The sequence below is a fragment of the Otolemur garnettii genome, unplaced genomic scaffold, assembly GCF_000181295.1.
Source record: "Otolemur garnettii isolate 467f Iridium unplaced genomic scaffold, OtoGar3 scaffold00067, whole genome shotgun sequence".
Lineage (NCBI taxonomy): Eukaryota > Metazoa > Chordata > Mammalia > Primates > Galagidae > Otolemur > Otolemur garnettii.
Window position 1 is genome coordinate 1904752 of NW_003852462.1, and position 19870 is coordinate 1924621.

Consider the following 19870-nt stretch of genomic DNA (forward strand, 5'->3'; position numbering starts at 1 on the left):
CCCTGAACGCTTCTGTGGGTCTTCTCAAGGCCCTGTGACTGCTGCCCTGAGCTCTGGACGCTTGACAGAAAGATCAGTCTTGTTCCTGGGGAAGCATCCGCCAGGAAAGCTCAAGGGGGCTGTGCCAAGTCCTGGGAGGGGCCCAGCCCCTCCCCCAGCTCTGGTCCCTACACCCCCACCCCCTGCACCCACACGGCAGTGGCAGCCAGGATGACAGTGATGAGGATAGCCACTGCTGCCAGCATGGACAGCATGGGGGTCCCTCCTGGGCCCCATACCCCTGGTGAGACAGGAGGGCCTCCAGTGACCATGATGCCCCATGTTCTGAGAGGAGGCAGCTGGAGAGGAGTGGCCCTGCGGTGCCAGCAAGGAGGTTTCCGACTCATTAAAGAATTTTCCTAATGCCTGCATTTCCACAGGAATCAGCCTGGGCAGAGTGCACATCCACACACTTCCCAGTGAGTTACCCAGGTACCACGGGTCATACCTGGTCACTGCATATTTGTCCTTGCTCTGACCTACCCGTTCACTGGCTGGAACATTGTGGGCTAGGTCGGAAGCTCCTGAACTTATACTGAGAGCCCAGGGGTGGCCACAGCTGGGCTTTAAAGGGTGCAACTGCCAGTGCACTGAGATTCTGGGACTCAGCAGAATCTGCAGGGATTCCTCGGGGTGTCCTGGGGCTGGGGGCAGCCTCCCCTCCCTCCCAACCTCTCCTTCTGGGACCTGCAGGTGGGAGAGGCAGCCTCTGAGCCGGCCTAGGCTGGGTGTGGTGGGAGGAGGATGCTGCCTGCCCTCCCAGGGAGCCCCCGCCAGCCCTCCTGTGTCCTTGCTGATGCTGTCATCACCCTTCTCAGCTTGTGCAGTGCCCTCACTGGGTGGGGGGGTCCAGTTTGCCTGAGACTCTGCCCTCGTCCCATAGCCCCTGGCTTCTGTATGAACGTCAGGGCTGTGGCTCTCCTGGGCGCAAACCGGGATGGTGGGCTGGGGGCCGTCCTCTGCCCCTCCCAGCCCAGGGGCAGCTACAGGCCCAGATGGTGAAGATTCTGCATGGGGAAGGGTGGCCACTTCACTTCAGTGGCCTCCGTTGCATCTGTGGTGCAGGATGGACCTGGGCAGGGGCTTTGGTCAATGGTGGCTGCAGCTTTCCCACCTGTGAACTGAGTCAACTCCCTGTTCTCTTTCAGGAGCTGTGAGAGGGCACGCTGGCCGCAGAGGCAGGGAGAGGGTGTGTGTGCAGGTGCGGGGCAGGCTCAGCCCAGGTTGCAGCCCTGAGTGGCCCAGGTGCTGTGACCCCCCCTCCACAGGATAGGGCCAGCTGGGACTGTCAGCTCCCCTCTGCAGTGAGACTGCCTGGCCCAGAGACCATTCTGCTGCTTGCTGAGTCTTCTCTGAGCCCCTCAGATTGTTTTGGGACCTGGCTCACACTTCCCTGCCCCCAGGTAATGGGTCTGTGGCTCTGCTGTGACAGCTCACTGGGGAGAGGTCTCAGGGGCTGGGACTACCTAGCCCAGCCCCTCCTGTCCAGCTACACAGCCCAGGCAGGTCCTCAGCTGCACAGACCCACCAGCTTCAGGTAGGGAAACAGGCCCAAAGACCCTCTGCTGGTTGCTAGGGTCAGTGGGCTTGCAGGGGACTGTCAGGCTTCTAAAGACACTAGTCTACCCCAGGAAGGCTGTGCCCAGGAGTAGTGCAGGGGCCCTGAAACCTGAAGCACCCGGTGTCCTGGCCTACCCCACAGGGGCCTGTCAGCCTCACATGGGCACTGTGAAGGCCGTGCACGTGCAGAGCAGTGGGGGATTACACCTGAGCCCCTTCCTCAGGGCCACCCTGGAGGACTGTGGGCCTTCATCTCCGCACACCTCAGTGCCCATTCCTGATTGGGCACAGAGTGGACGCTGATGGGTCCAGACAGCCTGCCTGGGGAGGTAGCAGGGGGAGGCAGCAGGGGGAGGCATGTGGTTGTGGGAGCACGGAATCCAGGCATAAGCAGCCACATCAGATGGACCAGACTCGACAGACCCGGACCCTTTGTCCAGGGGCACCCAGGTACCCATCCCCTCTGCCTGCCTCCCTTTGTGCCGTGTGTGTCCTGAGCCCATGAGCGTCCAGGCGCACTAGTGTCCTTTTGTGGGGAGAGGTAACTAACATAACCGATATGCCTGCATGTGACCTCACTCATCTTTCTCATCTCCCGCAACACCATCCCAGCACATCTGGCTGGGCGTTTCCAACCACTGACACAGTGCGGGGCACACACCATCCTCGGTGGCTGGCAGAGGCACCAGCCAGGCCCTGGGCAGTACGTGCACCCAGTGCACCCCTGAGAACTGTTCCTGGAAGACCCCAGAGATGCCTGAGAGGCTCCTCGCCTCCCCAGTGTTCACTTAGCGCCCTCGACACCCCTGCTTTCCGCATGGTGGGAGTAAAGCCACATGCCACTGCCAGGACCTGCAGGCCTCTGGTCTTCCCAAGACACCTTCTCCATATGCTTCTGGCCATTGGGTTTCTGCGAATTCTGCCCCAGTCCTTATCTCTGTCCCTGCTTGTTCATCCTTGATACGCCCATCATCGCTGGGCCTTCTGTGCAGCAGACTGGAATTACATCCGATTTGAGGGTTGGGGGTGACATCTGTCTTCCCATTGTTCTTGTTTGTTTGGGACTTTTAGGTCTTTAAAAACTGTACTGGACATGTTTAAAAAACCAGGAAATTCTTTTGCAGATAAATTGTGTCTTTGTGGGTTTCGTTGTGCTGAATGGGAACTTGATTTGCACTGCTTTCTAGTTGGTGATTGCTGGTACTGAAGAACTGATTTTTATAGGTTTTATAAATGTTACACGTTTTATGTGAGTAACAGGATTTTATCATTAATCTTGCTGAATTTGTATTAACTATAACAATCTGAGTATTGACTCTTTAGGGAGCAGATGATTCTGTCCCTACACTCAGGCAGGTTCCCCTCCTGTCCCCCAATCCCGCAGCTCCATCCTCTTTCTGTCTGGGCTGTGAGCTCTGCTGGGAGGCAGGGGCGCAGGACAGCGCAGACTTCTAATTCAGATCCTCTGCCCTTATGTGAGTTTATTCACTCATTGGATAACGCTTTCCGTGCACAGAACCTTAGGGCCGTGCAGAGCTTCAGCACTGAGGTGACATGGGACCCGACAGTGGTCCCCTCAGTGAGCACGACAGCTGTCTGGGGTGGCGTTGTTTGGACAGACCTGAATTCTCTTTAGTTTCTTGTCTAAACATGATGTTTGGATGTAACTGTTGCCAAGAAGGTTCCTGTCTGTACCCAGCTTTCCAAGAACTTCTATCCCCTACTGTGCTGACCTCCAGGAAATGCTCTGTGTCTATACAGTCATGTGGTCTCACACTCAAATGTGGGTATACGGATGCATCTTCTGAGGTTAAGCTGTCCTTGCATCCAAGCAAGTCTATTCCCATTTGGGCAGGCTAATACTGTTTTTAAAATACTCCTATTTAGATAGCTAATATTTTATCCAGGGTTTATCGCACATATGGAATCAGTACTGTTCTACCTGCTTTAGCATTGTGGGCTGAGGTGGGCTGCCTGTCCTCTATTTAGAGTGTCTGAGACAAGTCTTATTTGATAAGTTGATGGTGTCCTGAGAGGTGCATGCAGAGTCCCCGTGCCAGGGACTACCAGGGCCAGCCTGTCAGATCTTCAGGCTCACCTGAGCTGCTGGGTCACTCATGTTTTTTACCTCTACTTACACCAGGCCTGGCATGTATTTTTCTCCCCAGATTTATCCATTTTTCTGTTTCCAAAATTACTGGTACGTAGTTCGTAATATTCTTCTTTTACATCTTATTCTCTGTTGTGCCTGCAGTTAATTCTCCCTCTTTGTGCATTTTCTCATTTCATGTTTAAAAAGTCCTCAGTCTTGATACTTTTTTCTTCCTTATGAGACTTCAAAGAGGGAAATTTTAATGTCCTTACATATTCTTTTTCCATTTTCTGAATGTAGTTTTTATAGACGTGAATATAAACGTGTATTATGTTAATATAGTAAATGTCTAACTACCATAAACAGAAATACATACACACCACATGTGTTAAAGCTTATTCACGGCTTATCATTGCTATGTTCTTTGCTCACCGTTGGTTTCAGTAAAGAGCATGTTAAAATCTCCGGTTGTCATTCTTTCTTTCCACCTGTTCTAGCCATCGTCACTCTGTGAACTTTTAAGCCTTGTTCTGTACAGATGTGCATATGTATTTATGGACAGTCAGACGCTTCTCTCCTTGAAATGTTAACCCCACCTGTGGCTGCCTGTGATTTACTCCGCTTGTTCATATTTCTGCCCTTGGAGTGTGTCTGCTGCAGTCAAGATCTGCTGTCTGTCATTGTTAGTGTAGTCTAGGAATCTGTTTTCACAATTGTAACCTTTTACGTTGGGTTTGTGAGCCTGCTTTCTTTGTACTCTGCTTTATTTTCTCCCTCCCCTGCCCTCATTGGATAGACAGAATTTCCTGGGGATGCTTTAAATGGTCAGCATCCTGTCAGCACTCCCACCAAGGTCACCATCTGTTCTGATACTTCTGCCCACGGCCTTCTGTGGCCTCATTCTCCTCCTGCTGGAGAACTTTCCATAGGAGCATTTTCAAATCAGGTTGGTGTGGGGAACCTACCAAGGCCTGGGAGGCCCAGGAATGATGTTGACTTTGTGTGTCAGTGACACTTAGCTGGATGTGAAGTTCAGGTTTCAAACTTCTTCCACACTTTGAAGCTAGGGCACCTCTAAGCTTTCGGTGTTTCTCTCTCAAAACATCTAATGTCCATCTGACTCCCATTCTTGTTTTTTTCTCTGGGCACCTTGGAATTTCTCTTTGCAATTGACATTCTCAAAGTTCTTTAGACTGCAGCTTGTTTTTATATTTGTACTTGAGCCCTTTGCTCTGAGATCATTCACCTTCAGAGCTGTGAACGTGGGTTTGTCCTTGCTTCCTGGGCTTCTGCTGGACAGATGCTGACTGACACCTCCCTTCTCCACGCCACTGGCCTTTCTGTGGTGCTCCCTCCTTACCCCTCCCTGCGGCTTCCTGGGAGGATGTCCTGAGCCGGAAGCTGTTTCTGTCCCTTCAGTCACCCCACCTGTGCCTCCTCCGTGCCCAGTCCTCCCTCCTCCCACTGCCATTGCTCATTGCTGGATTTGTGCTAAGGCCCGTTAGTTTGGCGTCCTCTGCTGCAGGCCACTCCTTTGCAGTCTGTCTGAGGTGATAGAGCTCCTCGGAATCCTCCTTCTCTGTCCCGGGTGTTGGCTACCTTGCCTGGTATTGGAGGGGAGCTTTCTTCAGGTGAGAGGAGGGCAGGTTCAGGGTAGAGAACGGACTCAATTATAGTCTGGGGGCCAACATCACCCGCCACCTGCCCTCCCACCTCTGCTCTGGGCACCACCCTTTTCCCAAGCAACATCCCTCCCACACCATGCCCTCGGGATGACTGGCCCCTGTGACCTTGGTCACCCCTCCCCGCTGCTAATGATGATGGGGGGCAGAGGGGAGCACAGCTGAGCTTGGCCTTGACTCAGGCTGCACCCTCCACATTTGCCTTGCCATTCTGCTGTCCCCTGGAACCATCCACTTTCTGGGTCTCAGAGCATCTCAGCCATTATGGGAACTTTCTGCAGCCCCCATATTCTCCTCTGGAGCACCCTCATCCCTGGGAAAGGCTGGGCACCTGTCTGGGCCTCCGCGGTTTGGGGCAGGTTCCTGTCCAGCCCTGCACCCACTGGGCAGGAGTAAAGCACAGACATAGGCTTCAAGGAAGCTCCTGCTCCATTAACGGACTGGGTTTTACATGACACCTGAGCCTGCTGCCTGGAGACCCCCTCAGGGTCCCACAGATCTGAGTCAGTCAGAGCTTCCTGGGACGTGGCCAGCATGTGCCACTGCCCATAAATACTTTTAACATAAATATGGCCGGCTGTATTTCCAGGTGCACAGCTCAGCTGCAGCAGCCCAGGGCCTAGCACCAGAAGAAACTGTTGGAGGGTGGCAGCCCAGGCCTGCCCTCATACTTGCCCTCAGTCTGGGGCTGCAGGGAGGACAGGGTGTCCTCAGCACACCGATGCCCAGTGTGGCTGAAGGTGGTCCATTCGCCAGGGTCCCACAGAGCCAGGCAGGGCAGGGCAGGGCCACTCTGCCCAAGGGCATGACCTTCCCAGAGTGAGAGGCCTCACAGTTGTCCACAGAGAAAGAAGGGTAGGGCCAGAAGTCCTGGGCCCAGACACTGTCTCTCCTTAGTCACCACCAAAGGCCCAGGTTCCTTCAGGCTGCACCTTGGAAAGTGGGGCCCCCGGGGGCCATCCCTGAGCTAGGGCTCTGCTGCCCTGCTGCTGCGCACGGGTCTGTTGGAGGCGGGAAGGCCGGTTGCTGGGCAGAAAAAAGCTTGTCAGGCCAAGGTGTGGGGTACTGGGCTAACGTCTCCCTCTCCCCCATGCTCTTCCCCCCAGCAGGGACACCCAGTGGAGTGGTGAGCTGCCCACCCCATCTTCCTCACTTTGGCCCCAGGCCTTGACTCTGAGGTCCAGACTCTGGAGATCCCAGGGCAGTGGGAACACCCACTGTGCTGGGGGCCGAAGTTACATCCACTTTGCCTTAAAGCTACCCTCGGGCATGCCCAGGAGCACCCCCATCCCTTACCTGGGCCCTGGGGTGGGGACAGGCTTTCAGGCAGCTGGGGGGGCCCACCTGGAGGTCAGACAGCAGCCATGTGAGGGCCCCACGTGAGGACGAAACAGTAATGGGGCAGCAAGGCGTGGCCCCACCCAAGCCTGTGGGGACCCCCACGTTCCCCCAGCAGAGCCTCCTCCCCACCTCACTCCCTTGTCAGGGTGGGGCCCCCCCACCGCCTCCCCCTCCCAGCCCTTCCATCCCTACACCCTGCAGCATGAAGAGAGAGGCTTCACCCAGGCCAACCCAGGTCCACCCCAGGGCAGGGGCAGAGCCTCGGACTCCAAATGGCCAGTGAGGCCCTGCCCGTGGGGGCATCAACTCCCAAGACCACCAGCTGAATGTCAAGGCACTGTCCCCTCACGTTCCTGTCCAGGGATTCCCCACGGCTGTGGTGCAGTACCACAGATGACCACAAGATGCCACTGTGGGCAGCGCTATGTCCCTACCCTGCCTCACCAGGCCCCCTCCAGGGACCTAGGAGGTCTCAGGCTTTACGGCCTGCATGGGACGCCCTGAGAGGCTCAGAAAGATGCACCCTCTACACAGCATCAAACTATATTTGGGACCCCCCAGGCCGAGGACTCTAAGTCTGGCCTCTCACCTTTCCTCCACCAAACACCCTGCCTTCCCAGCACCCAGGAGCCGGGAGACGCCAGCCAGGCCCAAGCTGGCCAGAGGGGTGGGGGCAGACCCAAATTCTGCGTGTGGACAGAGGACATGTTCCAGCAGACTCTCAGGAGGATTAGGGGCCACCTCCATGCACGTGCTGAGCACACACACAGCTGTGCTGGAGCACGTACGTGTGCCAGGCACAGACCAGATACGTGCGCGGCACATACCAACACGCCAGCCACTGTCTCACAGACACAAGCTGGCAATGCGCTCACAGGGAGGGTCAGCTCAGTGCCTGTCCGCACTGGGGACCATCCAGCCCTGGCCACAGGGTCGCAGCCTGCCCTTGCAGCCATCTGGGCTGGGGAAGGAGCCGTGATGCTGCCACTGCACCCAGCAGAGTCGGGCACTGTGGGTGCCGGGCAGGGACAGCTGACACTCTGGTCAGGGCGGCCCAGCCAGCTGTGCAGTGGGGGAGGGAGAGTGTCCTTCCATCCCTACCCAGGGAGCCCAACTCACCTTCCTGACACATGGGCCCCGTGTAACCATCCACACAGCGGCACTGCCCGCTGACAGGGTCACAGTCGGCCCCACCCCCACAATCACAGCGCAGGGCACAGCCAGGCCCAAAATGGCCCCTTCTGCAATCTGTAGGGGCGGGAGGGGCAGAGAGACCTCAGCATGATCCCTGGTACCATCAACAGAGAACCCTCGTGGGATGAGGCCCTCTGTGTGAGGGGGTGCCTCAGTTTCCTCTAAGGGGTAGGACAGCCCCTGAGCTCCTATGTAGGAACACCTGGCCCTAGGTGGACAAAGGGGAGCCTAGAGGTCAGAGTGCTCCCCTCAGGGCACAACAGACCCAAGAGCCCAGGGGAGGCCAGGGTGCATTCCTAGCAGGACAGCCCCCCATATTCTCAGGCAGCCACAGCCCCTCAGTACCCCCCACTGTGGCAGATCAAGGGAGCCTTCCCAGCTCACTGGGACTCCTCCTGTGACCCTGGCCCCAGCCCTGGGCCTGACAGCTCCAGCAGGGGCTCCCTGCCTGGCACCACCTATCCCAGCAGCTGGGGTACAGTGCCTGTAGGACGGCAAGGGGCTCAGGCCAAGGACAGACATAGCTTGTGCTCAACCAATCCATGTTTGCTACTGATGGAGACCAACCCTGTGCCCCACTCCTGGGCAGGACCCCAGACTTACCCAAGCTACACGTGGCTCCTGAGCGCCCAGGTGGACAAAGGCAGAGGCCAGTGATGGGGTCACAGGGTGCCCCCCCATCACAGGCACACTGCTGACGACAGCCCTCTCCAAATGAACCCAGCTCACAACCTAGTGGGGACAGTGGGCTCAGTATCCTCCTGTCCTGTACCAGGACTGGACAGGGCCAGAGATAGGGGCCAGGGGGCCATGGAGGTATGAAGCACTCACCCCTCTCACAGAACTGGCCCTGGAAGCCGGCAGGGCAAAGACACCGGCCGCTGGTGGGGTCACAGGTAGCTCCGTGTTGACACTCACATACCCTCTGGCAGCCAGCCCCATGGAAGCCGGGGGGACAAGCTGAAGGAAGACCCCAGTGAGAGCAAGCCCAGGGTACAAGGCAACAGAAATGTCCAGTTTGCTCTGAGCAAATGCCTGAGGGACCCGTGAGCAGCCTGCCCCTGGGCATCCTCACTCCTCCCCCAGCCCAGGCCATCACTTCATTGTGAAGCCCAGGCCTGCCCAATGCCCACGTGGCTAGAGTGGATAGCCATGTCCAGCCCTGCCCAGCAGGAGTTCCAGCCACAACTCACAGTGCTCGCAGGCCTGGCCGTAAAAGCCAGGGCTGCAGCGGCAAGCACCCGTTGTGGCCTCACAGGTACTGTTGTTATGGCAGGAACATTCCAGGCGGCAGTCGGCACCATAGTGTCCAGAGGGGCAAGCTGGGGAGAGAGCAGACAGAATGGACAAAAAGTATGGTCCCTTAGGTACCAACCTGATTCAGGTGACCCCAGAAACCTCACTCAACCCTACAATAGCCCAGAGCCTCCCACAAAGCCCCCCACCCCCTGCACCTTCTTTGGGAGCCCACAGCCACTCCCTCCCATCCAGCCAACATGAAGACAGGGACACTGAGGTCCCTCTGCCCCTAATACTCACCTAGCTCACAGTGGGGCCCTGTCCAGCCCAGGCCACAGGAACAGCTGCCATTGGTGGTGTGGCACAGGCCCCCGTTTCTGCAGGAGCACACTTGCTCACAGCCCACACCAAACCGGTTTGGGGGGCAGTCTGGAGGACAGAAGGTAGGTGCTGCTCTGGCCCAAGTCTGGACACTCTCTGGGGACAGCCTCAGAGGTGGACAGTCATTCAAGAGACACTCCATGCCAGCCCCTAGCCTCAAGCACACATGTGGCAGGGAGCATCCCCAGCCACCTGCCCATTCGCTTGTCATCTCAGACAAAAAACACCCAGCCTTCTCTGGATGCCTAGGATGACTCATTGGTAAAGGGGTGACAGCCCAGCCTGCAGGGAGGGGTGTGGGGGGCTTTTTGGAGGTAGCACCAGGCACAGGCCCACCTCAAGCCTAGGGACAAATGCACAACCTCCAGGCCAGAGGAGCAATGTGGCTGGGCTGTGTCACAGCCTCCCCAGGCGGGAGGAGGGCCCAGGCCATGTCCCAGCTGCCACAGGCTCTCACAGAGCTCCCAGTGCAAAACACAGGTCAGGGGTGGGCCTCAACAAGGACTAGGGTTGGTAGGCCAGAAGACTGTGACTGTGTGGACAGGCCTGTTGTCATGAGGAGCCACCATGACTGTCCCTGTGTACCCCCCTTTCTCCACACAGGCCTATGCTTTAAGCCTCCTGGTCCCTGGGTATTCCTGACCCCTGGGCCTGGCAGAAAAGCCCAGAAGGATTCTCTTCTAAGGAAACACACCAGCCAGCAGGCTGGCTCTATCCTCAGCAGAAACAGTGCCTGATCCCTCCTGCTTGGGCCAGTGGGGCTCTGGGCTAGAGCCTGTAGCCCCATTGGACACAAGGACAGGTCCCCCACAGCCTGACCCTGGGGGCTCAGCCAGTCAAGACAGGGCTGGGGTGGTGTGGGACGATAAGTTTACTGGAACAGGGTGGTGTTGACTTCTCACTTCCCAGGGACACTTTGGGTAACCGATAGTGGCCACCAGTGTGAATGTGTCCCCCGGCCTGGTTCACCCCATCACCCTCCCCCATGGCTAATTGGGTGTCACCTCTGTGAAGGACCAGTGTGTCCCATCCCCCAGAGAGGACACTCACCTTGCTCACAGTGGATGCCTGCCCTCCCCGGGGGGCAGATGCAGGTGCCGGTCACAGGGTCACAGGCTGCCCTCTGCCCACACCTGCACACGTGGGCACAGTTTGGACCAGAGCGGCCCTGTGGACAGGCTGCCAGGGGAAAGCAGGTGAGAGTGGCACCTGTGGTGGGGCCCGACTGGCTCTCCCCTCTCCCTGCCAGGTCAACCCCCAAAATAGGGTGGGAGGGAGACCCTGTGTCTGCCCAGGCAGCTTCTGGGCCCTTGCCCCCCACCAGATCTCCCCTCTGCCCACAGACCCCGAGTGACTCACACCCACCCGCGCCAGCTCTGCTGGGTCCCAGACCAGGAAAGTCCCCACATGACTCAGGGGAAAGGACCTTTGTCAGTAGGATGCTGGGCCACAGCTGCAGCTGCCATGCTCGACTCAGAACAGCGGGGCTCACGCCCCTGGTGGATGTGGCCCAGGCCAGGCTGGGTGGGGGAGGTTGGGGGGAACCCTGGGGTCAGACAGACACCTCCCCCAAGGGCAGCAGGCCCTTCCTGCTATCCTGGCTCAGCCCAGCCTGGGACCAGGCCCAGCCGGAGGGAATAGAAAGGCCAGAGAGGTGGGCCCTAGTCAGGGGCCTAGTCTCCCCTGGGCTGGGTGGCAGAGCCTTGGCCACTCACTGAGGCTGCAGTTGGCCCCAAGGAACCCAGGGGGGCAGTGGCAGGCACCCGTAGCCCCGTGGCAGGAACCTCCGTTGAGACACCCACACCTCTGCTTACAGCCCGGCCCATAGTGCCCAGGCGGGCAACCTGTGGAAAGAAGGGCCAGCTGCTGGAGGCTGCAGACTTCCCCCCAGCACCTCTGAGTACAGTGTGGCAAGCCCCACACACCCCATGTTCCACCCCCCAGACAAGGGCCTTCCCAGGGGAGTTGGGGGCAGACATGGAGGTAGGACCCCCACCCCTGCGTGGGCATAGGCAGGACTCACGGTGCTGGCAGCCAGGGCCGTGGTAACCAGCAGTGCACACACAGGCCCCTGTGGCAGGGTGGCAGGCCTGGTTCTTCCCAGGACAATAGCACAGCTGCCCACAGTCCTCCCCAAAGGTGCCAGGCGGACAGGCTGGGTGCAAACAGGGCTGGTCAGTCCTAGCCCAGCCACAGAACAGACAGCCTCCCCCGAGTCCCCCAACCTGGGTGCCTCCTTGGGGACAGGGTGGTGTGGGGTGCACCCACCCTGCTCGCAGCCAGAACCAGTGAAGCCAGGTGGACAGCGACACTCCCCAGTGACGTGGTGGCAGGCAGCACCAGGGGGGCAGCGGCAGCGCTGGGCACAGGCCTCTCCGAACCAGCCCGATGGGCAGGCTGCAAGAAGACAGTTGGCTGGGGGAGTCTTCCCGGGAGGGGCTAAGGGGGACCCGTGGGCCAGGCAGGCCCAGGCTGTCCTGTGGGTGGCACCCACCCCTGCCTGGATAAGTAGTCCTAATGTGGGCTGAACTGGGGGCTGCACTCACCATTCTCACACTGCAAGCCCCTCCACCCTGGGGGGCAGAGGCAGGCCCCAGTGACGTGATGGCAGGGGGCCCCCCGCCGGCAGGCACAGTGCTCCTCACAGCGAAACCCAAAGGTGCCCTGTTCACAGGCTGCGGCGAAGGACACAGAGGGGCGGCTGAGAGCGGTGGCCCCAGGCTGGCCCCCACCCTCCAGACCAGCTTCCTGGGCTGAGGTCCTCTAGAAGGGGACCCTGGGCAGCTCAGACAGCAGCCCTGGACCCTACCAGACAACTGACCTGTCTGAGTCCTGCCCTGGGGTGAAGCTGAGGCCGCCCCTTGACAGCCTGGCAGGCCCTCCAGACCTCCCCTACTTTCCCTTCCACTCACGGTTCTGACACTTGTCCCCAGTCCAGCCAGCCGGGCAGAGGCAGCGGCCTGTGTGCTGGTCACACAGGCTCCCGTTGAAGCAGCTGCAGCCGTGCTGGCAGCTGGCCTCAAAGTTCCCAGGAAGGCACTCTGCAGGGACAGGGATAGTGTGAGAGCCCCGTCTCCCAGGTCAGGAGACTCTGGCCCACGCTTCCGGCACCCAAGGCCGTGGCCACACCCCAAGGTGCTGTCCCTGACCCAGGAGCCCCCCAAGCCAGAGGGTGAGCCTATGTGGCACTCTGTCACCCAGCACTCACCCTTCTCACAGGCCAGGCCAGCCCAGCCCTCTGGGCATGAGCAGTGTCCTGAGATGGGGTCACAGGTCCCTCCGTTTTGGCACAGGCAGGAATGTTGACAGTTCTCGCCATACAGGCCAGAGGGGCAGGCTGGGGCCGGAGAAGGAAGCAACCTACAGCACCCAGCCCGTGGGGTGTCCACAGGGTTCTGAGCATTTAGCCCCCCACAACTCAACATCAGATGCTGACTGCCTTAACTGACCTTCCCAGCCTGGGCTGGGGCACCACACTGAGGGGCATGGCCCTCAGTCCTAAGTATCCCCCCTCCTCTGCCCTCCCCCTCAGGTGCCCCAGGGGAGTGATAGGCCTGCCCCTCCCTGCCCATGGTTCCAGGTGTACCCTACATTCACCCTGGCACCCAGCCCCGGGCCCTAAATCCCTGACCAGGGCTTACCCTGCAGGCAGGTGGGCCCCATCCAGCCAGGGGCACAGTGGCAGTACCCGTGGACAGGGTCACAGGAGGCCCCATTGAAGCAGGTGCAGACCTGGCTGCAATTGTGCCCGTAGGTGAGGGCCGGGCAGGCTGCAAGTGGAGAGGTGTGATCAGGACCCAGGTTGCAGGGACCCCACAGGGCTGTGGCAGATCTCAGGTGACTGGGCAGATGCTCCCATTCCTCTGGCCTGGGCTACCCACTCAGCAGAATGGTCACCAATAGGGACCAATACTCTGGCTTAAGTGGGTTATCATTCAGTGTGGCTGCCCAGCAGCTTTGGGCACCCAGGACAGGTACCAGAAGCAAATCTCCCTCAGAGAACCTGACCGCCCCACCCCAGGAGCAAGACTCCCTTGGAGAACCTGGCCCCCCCTGCTGCAGCGCCCTGGTGAAGTGGGAACCTCACGCACTCTGGCTGCAGTGGGGGCCCCAGCGCCCAGTGGGACAGAGGCAGGAGCCGTTTGTGGCATCGCAGGTAGCCCCGGCAGAGCAGTTGCAGGTGCTCTGGCAGTCCAGGCCAAAGAAGCCAGCTGGGCAGCCTACGAGCAGAGGGGGTGGCAATGGGGAGAAGCCAGAGTTCCCCAGGACCCTGGCCCAGGCTTGAGGCCACCCAGCCCACCCCAGGCCTGCACCCTGGCTCACGGCGCTCGCAGAAGGTTCCCCTCCAGCCGGCCGGGCAGGTGCAGGCCCCGCTGACATGGTCACAGGCTGCTCCGTGCTGACACTGGCACCGTCGCTTACAGCCAGGCCCGAAGTGGCCCTGGGGACACCCTGAGACATGCACCCCAGCCCACCGTGAGACAAGGCCTTGCTCACAAAGAAGCCCCACCCCACCCAAGGGAAGCTGGGCTCACTCACATGCTGAGCAACGGGGATGGGAGGTCTGTGGGGGCCCCAGGCATCTCCTTTAAGGTTAGGGACCTCACCTGGGCTGCCTCTAGGACCACCTGCCCCCGGCCCAGGCCCAGCCCTAACCTACCAACCAATGTTGGGGGCATACTGAGGGGTGTAACCTTTGGTCATAACCAGCCCCCATCCTCTCCCCTCCCCCAGCTGCCAGGTACCCTGTGGGGTAAGATAAAGCCCCACTGCTCCAGGTGAGCCCATGTCTAGAACAGGTGGGTGAGAAGGTAGGCACTTGGTCTAGGCTGTGGAGGGGGCTGGGCAACCTCAAGTGGGCACAGGAAGGCAGGCCAGGGCCCCCAAGGCAGTGCCTGTGTGTATGTGAGCACGTGTGTGGGTACATGTGTGCCTGTGAGTACATGCATGTGTACACGCCTGAGTGCATGCGTATGAGTGTGCATGTGTGTGAGCATGTGTGTGGGTACATGTGTGCCTGTGAGTACATGCATGTGTACACGCCTGAGTGCATGCATATGAGTGTGCATGTGTGTGAGCATGTGTGTGAGCATGTGTGTGGGTGCATGTGAGTACACGTGTGCCTGTGAGTACATGCATGTGTACACGCCTGAGTGCATGTGTATGAGAGTGTGTGTGTGCATGTGTGTGAGCATGTGTGTGGGTGCATGTGAGTACATGTGTGCCTGTGAGTACATGCATCTGTACACACCTGAGTGCATGCATATGAGTGTGCATGTGTGCATGTGTGTGAGCATGTGTGTGGGTGCATGTGAGTACATGTGTGCCTGTGAGTACATGCATCTGTACACACCTGAGTGCATGTGTATGAGTGTGTGTGCATGTGAGCATGTGTGTGGGTACATGTGAGTACATGCATCTGTACACACCTGAGTGCATGTGTATGAGAGTGTGTGTGTGTATGTGAGCATGTGTGTGGGTACATGTGAGTACACGTGTGCCTGTGAGTACATGCATGTGTACACGCCTGAGTGCATGAGTGTGTGTGTGTGCATGTGAGTACATGTGTGCCTGTGAATGCATGTGGATATGAGTACATGCATGTGTACACGCCCGAGTGCATGCGTATGAGTGTGCATGTGCACATGTGTGTGCACCTGTGAATGCACATGCATAGCAGAGGCAGGGTGGGACTCACACTGCTCACACCGCGGGCCCGTATATCCGGCCTCACACAGGCACAGGCCACTGACGGGGTCGCAGCTCCCGTGGCTGGCACTGCAGTTGCAGGGGTATCTGCAGTCGGGGCCCCAGTGCCTGCTGTCACAAGCTGCAACAGAGCCCGGGTCACCACATGCAGGCCCCAAGTCAAGGCACAGGCATCTCAGATGGGGCAGGGCCTCCTGCTGCCCCAACCCTCCCAGGTCCTGGATGGGTGGTTCTTCAGGGGCTAGGGAGGGACAGCTAGACCAAGGGCAGGTGAGGGAGCCTTATACCTCGCTGGCAGCTGAGGCCGGTCCACCCAGAGGCACAGCTACAGAGTCCAGTGGCCGGGTGGCAGTACCCATCATTGGCACAGGAGCACCGCATCTGGCAGCCTGGACCAAACCAGCCCCCTGGGCATGCTGCGGGTGTGGAAAAGGGTAAGTGGGATCTTGGCTTTCCCATTTGGTCGCAGGCTCTGGTAGTTGAGGTGGGGGCCGAAGCCACACTCACCGTCCTGGCAGCGGCTGCCGACAAAGCCAGGTTGGCACAGGCAGGCTCCGGTCTCAGGGTCACAGCGGGCACCATGCTCACAGGCCGGGCAGATCTCTTGGCAACCGAGCCCCCAGCGGCCCTCGGGACAATCTAGTACCCACCCCCGTGGCCATCAGTCCCCCAGCTGCCCTTGCCAAACACGAATAAACATGTACCTAATATAGCACCCCACATCACTCAGCCCGGGAGGGACCCTGTGACCATCCCAACCTGCCTGGGGAGGGGAGGGCTGTGGGGTCAGCAGAACTCCTGGGCACCTCCTGCCTGCAGGCTTCAGGGTACCCACCCCAGAGAGAGAAGCTCCAGCCCTAGGACCAGCTCAACAGACGAAACAGGGAGCCCACTAGAGAGGCTGGGAGACCCCGGGTAGCCCAGCAGGGCCCCGGTGGGCCCCAGGCTCCAGGCAGACACACCTGGAGCTCTCAGAGCCCCTGTGGGTGGGCCTGTGATCTACAGGGCTGGGGCCAGGGCCCACAGTTCAGGTTAGAGTCCTGAGCTGCTCCCGCTGGGAGTGGTGCAACATGGGAGGGGCTGGGGAAGCCACCAAGACTCACCTGCCCCACAGTCCTCCCCTGTCTTCCCTGGTGGGCACAGACACTGCCCCGTGACTGGGTGGCAGGGGGCACCCTCACAGGAACAGGAGCCTGAGCAGTTCACTCCAAATGTCCCCACCGGGCACTCTGCAAGAGGAACAGGAAGGGCCTCAGTTAGGGTGCTGGGCAGCCTGCCGAGGGACTCCTGGCAAGCGTCGGGCTGCCGCTCCCACACAGCTCCAGTGTTAGCTCCAGTGGGGAACCCAGAGGACCAGGGCAGGTCACAGGAGCAGGCAGGGGAGGCAAAGCAAAGGCACAGCTGGGGGTGTGGGGCGCGAGGCCTAAGGGGATCAGTGTCCAGGACCCTGGAGAGTTCCCAGGAGCAGGCCACTAGTCTGGTCTTGGCCCATCTTCCTCCCAGCCTGATTGGCCCCTGGGACCTCTGTAGTCAGGCCAGCGTCCTCTGTCTGACCCATCTCCCACCTCCCCCAGCTGGGAGCACCTCAGGGACTCGGCCTCTGGGCTGTGGAAGGGTCCACATTCACCCCCTTTACCCCCAGAGCTCAGGCCTTTCCCTGCAGGACGGCACTGGGGTGTAGTGGGTGGGGCCTCCTAGAGGCTGGGGGGTCCCCACAACTCAGCAGGTATGGGCAACACCAGACACCTGGGTGAGCAGAGTGCAGAGGGAGGGGCCCTCAGGAGAGCCAGGCCCGCCCTGGAGAGGCCTCCAGTGGCCTAGCAGGCCCCCTGCACTGGCCCCCTCAGTGCCGGCCTTTGTCTTCTGCCCCAGGACAACAGAATGTTAGGCTGGGGGCGGGGGGGGGGGGGGGGGGGGGGCCCACTCTGGCAGAGAAAGCTTCCTGCCTGCCCCAGCAGCGTGGCCACCCTGTGGCCCATGAAACCCCTCCCTGGGCCCATGAAAGTGCCACAGCAGCCTGGAAAGGGTGGGCTTCGGGTCTGTGCTCCATGACAAAGGACCACAGAGCACTCTAGTCAGAACCCCCATGGTGGGGCTGAGACCTGGGGGCATCCTGACTTGGAGGAGGGCTGGCAGGCCAGGCACAGTCCCAGGCCAAGAGGCCTCTGGTGACAGAGCACACACCCTGGCAACCCTTGTCTTGAGCACCCATCCCCCTGGGTAACCACCCAGAGGGACACAGGCACGCCAACAGGGCTGGGGCCCAGGCACGGGCAGTGTGGACACCAGGCCTCAGGGAGCCCCTGTACAGCTGGAGTAGACCGGCATTCTGAGAGAGCACTAGTTTCCAGGCCTGAGGCCAAGCGGGGAGCCCCTTCTCTACAAGCACCATTTCCTGTGGCTCACCCTCAGGGCACTGGAGGCTTTTAAAGAAAAAAGGTAAATATAGAGAGGAAGTGGCAGGGAGGGATGGGGTGGAGGGCCAGCTTGAGGGGGTGGGGCGCTTCTCTGAGAGGCCTCCTGGCTGGGCCTTAACTAGGTGGGTCCTAGGCATAGGGGAAGGTGAGTGGCAAATGGCCACCAGCATGTGCCTCTGCTGTGCGTGTGTGTGTGTGTGTGTGTGAGAGAGAGAGAGCATGTGTGCATCTGTGAGCGTCTGTGAGCATGTGTGTCTGTGAGCATGCGTGCACATGGGTAACTTGTCTGTGAGCACTTGTCTATGTGCATGTGTGCTCACGTGTGCGTTTGTGAGAGAGAGAGAGCATGTGTGCATCTGTGAGCGTCTGTGAGCATGTGTGTGTCTATGAGCATGCGTGCACATGGGTGCTTGTCTGTGAACATGTGTGCTCACATGTGCGTTTCTGAGCATGTGTCTGTGAGCATGTGTGTGCATGAGTGCTTATCTGTAAGCATGTGTGCAGACGTGTGCATCTGTGAGTGTCTGTAAGCATGTATGTACATGGGTGCTTGTCTGTGAGCATGTGTGTCTATGTGCATGTGTGCTCACGTGTGCGTTTGTGAGCATGTGTGTGTGTCTGTAAGCATGTGTGTACACGTGTGCATCTGTGAGCACTTGTGTATGTGCATGTGTGATCACGTGTGCATCTGTGAGCACTTGTGTCTATGTGCCTGTATGCTCATATGTGCGTTTGTGAGCATGTGTGTGTGTCTGTAAGCATGTGTGTACACATGTGCAAGTATGTTGGGGGAGGGGTGGGTCAGGAGGAGGCTACGCTCTGAGCTGTGTGCTCCTTTAGCTGCCGTGATGCTCACACAGATGAGACCAGGCACGCAGTTGCTAAAGGCTGGCCTGAGACACGGGCCCACTGAGAAGCAGGAGTACCGGCCCAGCCTGCTCTGACCCTTGGGTGGCTGTGGCCAGCATGGCTTTTGACAGTTGGCTGGAGGGTCAGCCGCCACCTCTCTGAGGGCCCCTCCTTGCTCCCAGAAAGGGGATGGGAGGGAGGGGAAGGGCTGGAGGAGTTTGAACTGCCGGCCCCCTACCGCAGCCCCAAGGGAGACAGAGGAGGGGGACTGGCGCCTCTCGCGGCCCCCTCCAGCCTTCACTGTGGTCATGCGGTCAGGCTGCAGGCCCCCACAGCTTTCATCCATCAGGCCAATGGGTGTGGACAGTGTGCATGGTGCCAAGGGAGACTCTGACCTGCCCGGCCCCGCCGGCGGCGGCCACAGCGGCTCACTTACTCACGCCAAGGGCTTCTTTCCTGCCCCATGAGCCGATGACAACACTTAGGTATTTCCTAGCCTGGTCATGAGACTGAGGAATGGAAACGTCAGAGGCGTCTGTCCTGCAGCTCCAGACATCAGCAGCTCGGTCATTATTTGCTGGGCTGGGACTGCTCACCACTGTCCTAGTCATCACACCTCCAGCCAGTAGGCCGAGGAGCAGGGATGCGTCCTCTAGGCCACAGTACTCAGCTTCTTGGCAAAGTCCCCAGCCCACACACATGGGCTGTAAGCTGGTTGGGGTGGGTTCCCAGGACAGTCAGGCCTTCTCAGGACACCGAAGTGTGGACACTGCTGGTCCACCTCCTGTCTAGCTCCTAACGCTACCCCGTCCCCTGCTGCTCTGTGCCTGTCACACACCCCGAGCCACAGCACCTGCCTGTAGGGGCTTCAGTCACGGCCCCCTGCCAGCACCCTGCCCTAACTCTCACAGAAGGAGAAGGAATTGCTGCTCCATGGGCTCCCACATAAGGAAGGACACGCAGGTGACTGGCGGAGCAGCTACCCCTTCTCTGGGCCAGGCCATCGGCAGACAGACCAGCTTCTGCCCATGATAAGCCAGTCACACTAGGTTAGGAATACCACTGAGGCCAGACAGCGGAGCTGACCTCCAGCTCCACAGCCCTTCTGGGGCCTATCCCCCAGCACAGGCAGATGACCAAAATCCCACACCTAGACCACCAGGAGGCCCAGGGTCCGGCCACTCACCTTGGCCACAGTCCTCCCCCTGGAAGCCAGCAGGACACTGCTTCCCACACTCGCCGCTCACAGGGTCACAGGCCACACCGGGTGGGCAAGTGCATGCCTGCCGGCACTCCAGCCCAAAAGAACCTGGCTCACACACTGCAGGGAGTGGGAGAGGGGCCAAGGGTCAGCTGGGAGCTGCCCA

At 59.5% G+C, this 19870-nt stretch overlaps 1 protein-coding gene across 1 annotated transcript in view; it reads right to left on the bottom strand.

The window, feature by feature from the left end:
- Nucleotides 1-6006: 6006 nt before the first annotated feature.
- MEGF6 (multiple EGF like domains 6) overlaps nucleotides 6007-19870 on the bottom strand; it is a 99771-nt gene continuing 85907 nt past the window's right edge. Inside the window, 21 exon segments of the mRNA XM_023515142.1 lie at nucleotides 6007-6399; nucleotides 6670-6717; nucleotides 7834-7962; nucleotides 8512-8640; nucleotides 8740-8868; nucleotides 9102-9230; nucleotides 9448-9576; nucleotides 10579-10707; nucleotides 11244-11372; nucleotides 11552-11683; nucleotides 11797-11925; nucleotides 12441-12569; nucleotides 12737-12865; nucleotides 13170-13298; nucleotides 13620-13748; nucleotides 13852-13980; nucleotides 15227-15358; nucleotides 15525-15653; nucleotides 15745-15876; nucleotides 16341-16466; nucleotides 19690-19824. Coding sequence (XP_023370910.1) covers nucleotides 6341-6399; nucleotides 6670-6717; nucleotides 7834-7962; nucleotides 8512-8640; nucleotides 8740-8868; nucleotides 9102-9230; nucleotides 9448-9576; nucleotides 10579-10707; nucleotides 11244-11372; nucleotides 11552-11683; nucleotides 11797-11925; nucleotides 12441-12569; nucleotides 12737-12865; nucleotides 13170-13298; nucleotides 13620-13748; nucleotides 13852-13980; nucleotides 15227-15358; nucleotides 15525-15653; nucleotides 15745-15876; nucleotides 16341-16466; nucleotides 19690-19824 — 2570 coding nt within the window. The 3' untranslated portion in view covers nucleotides 6007-6340.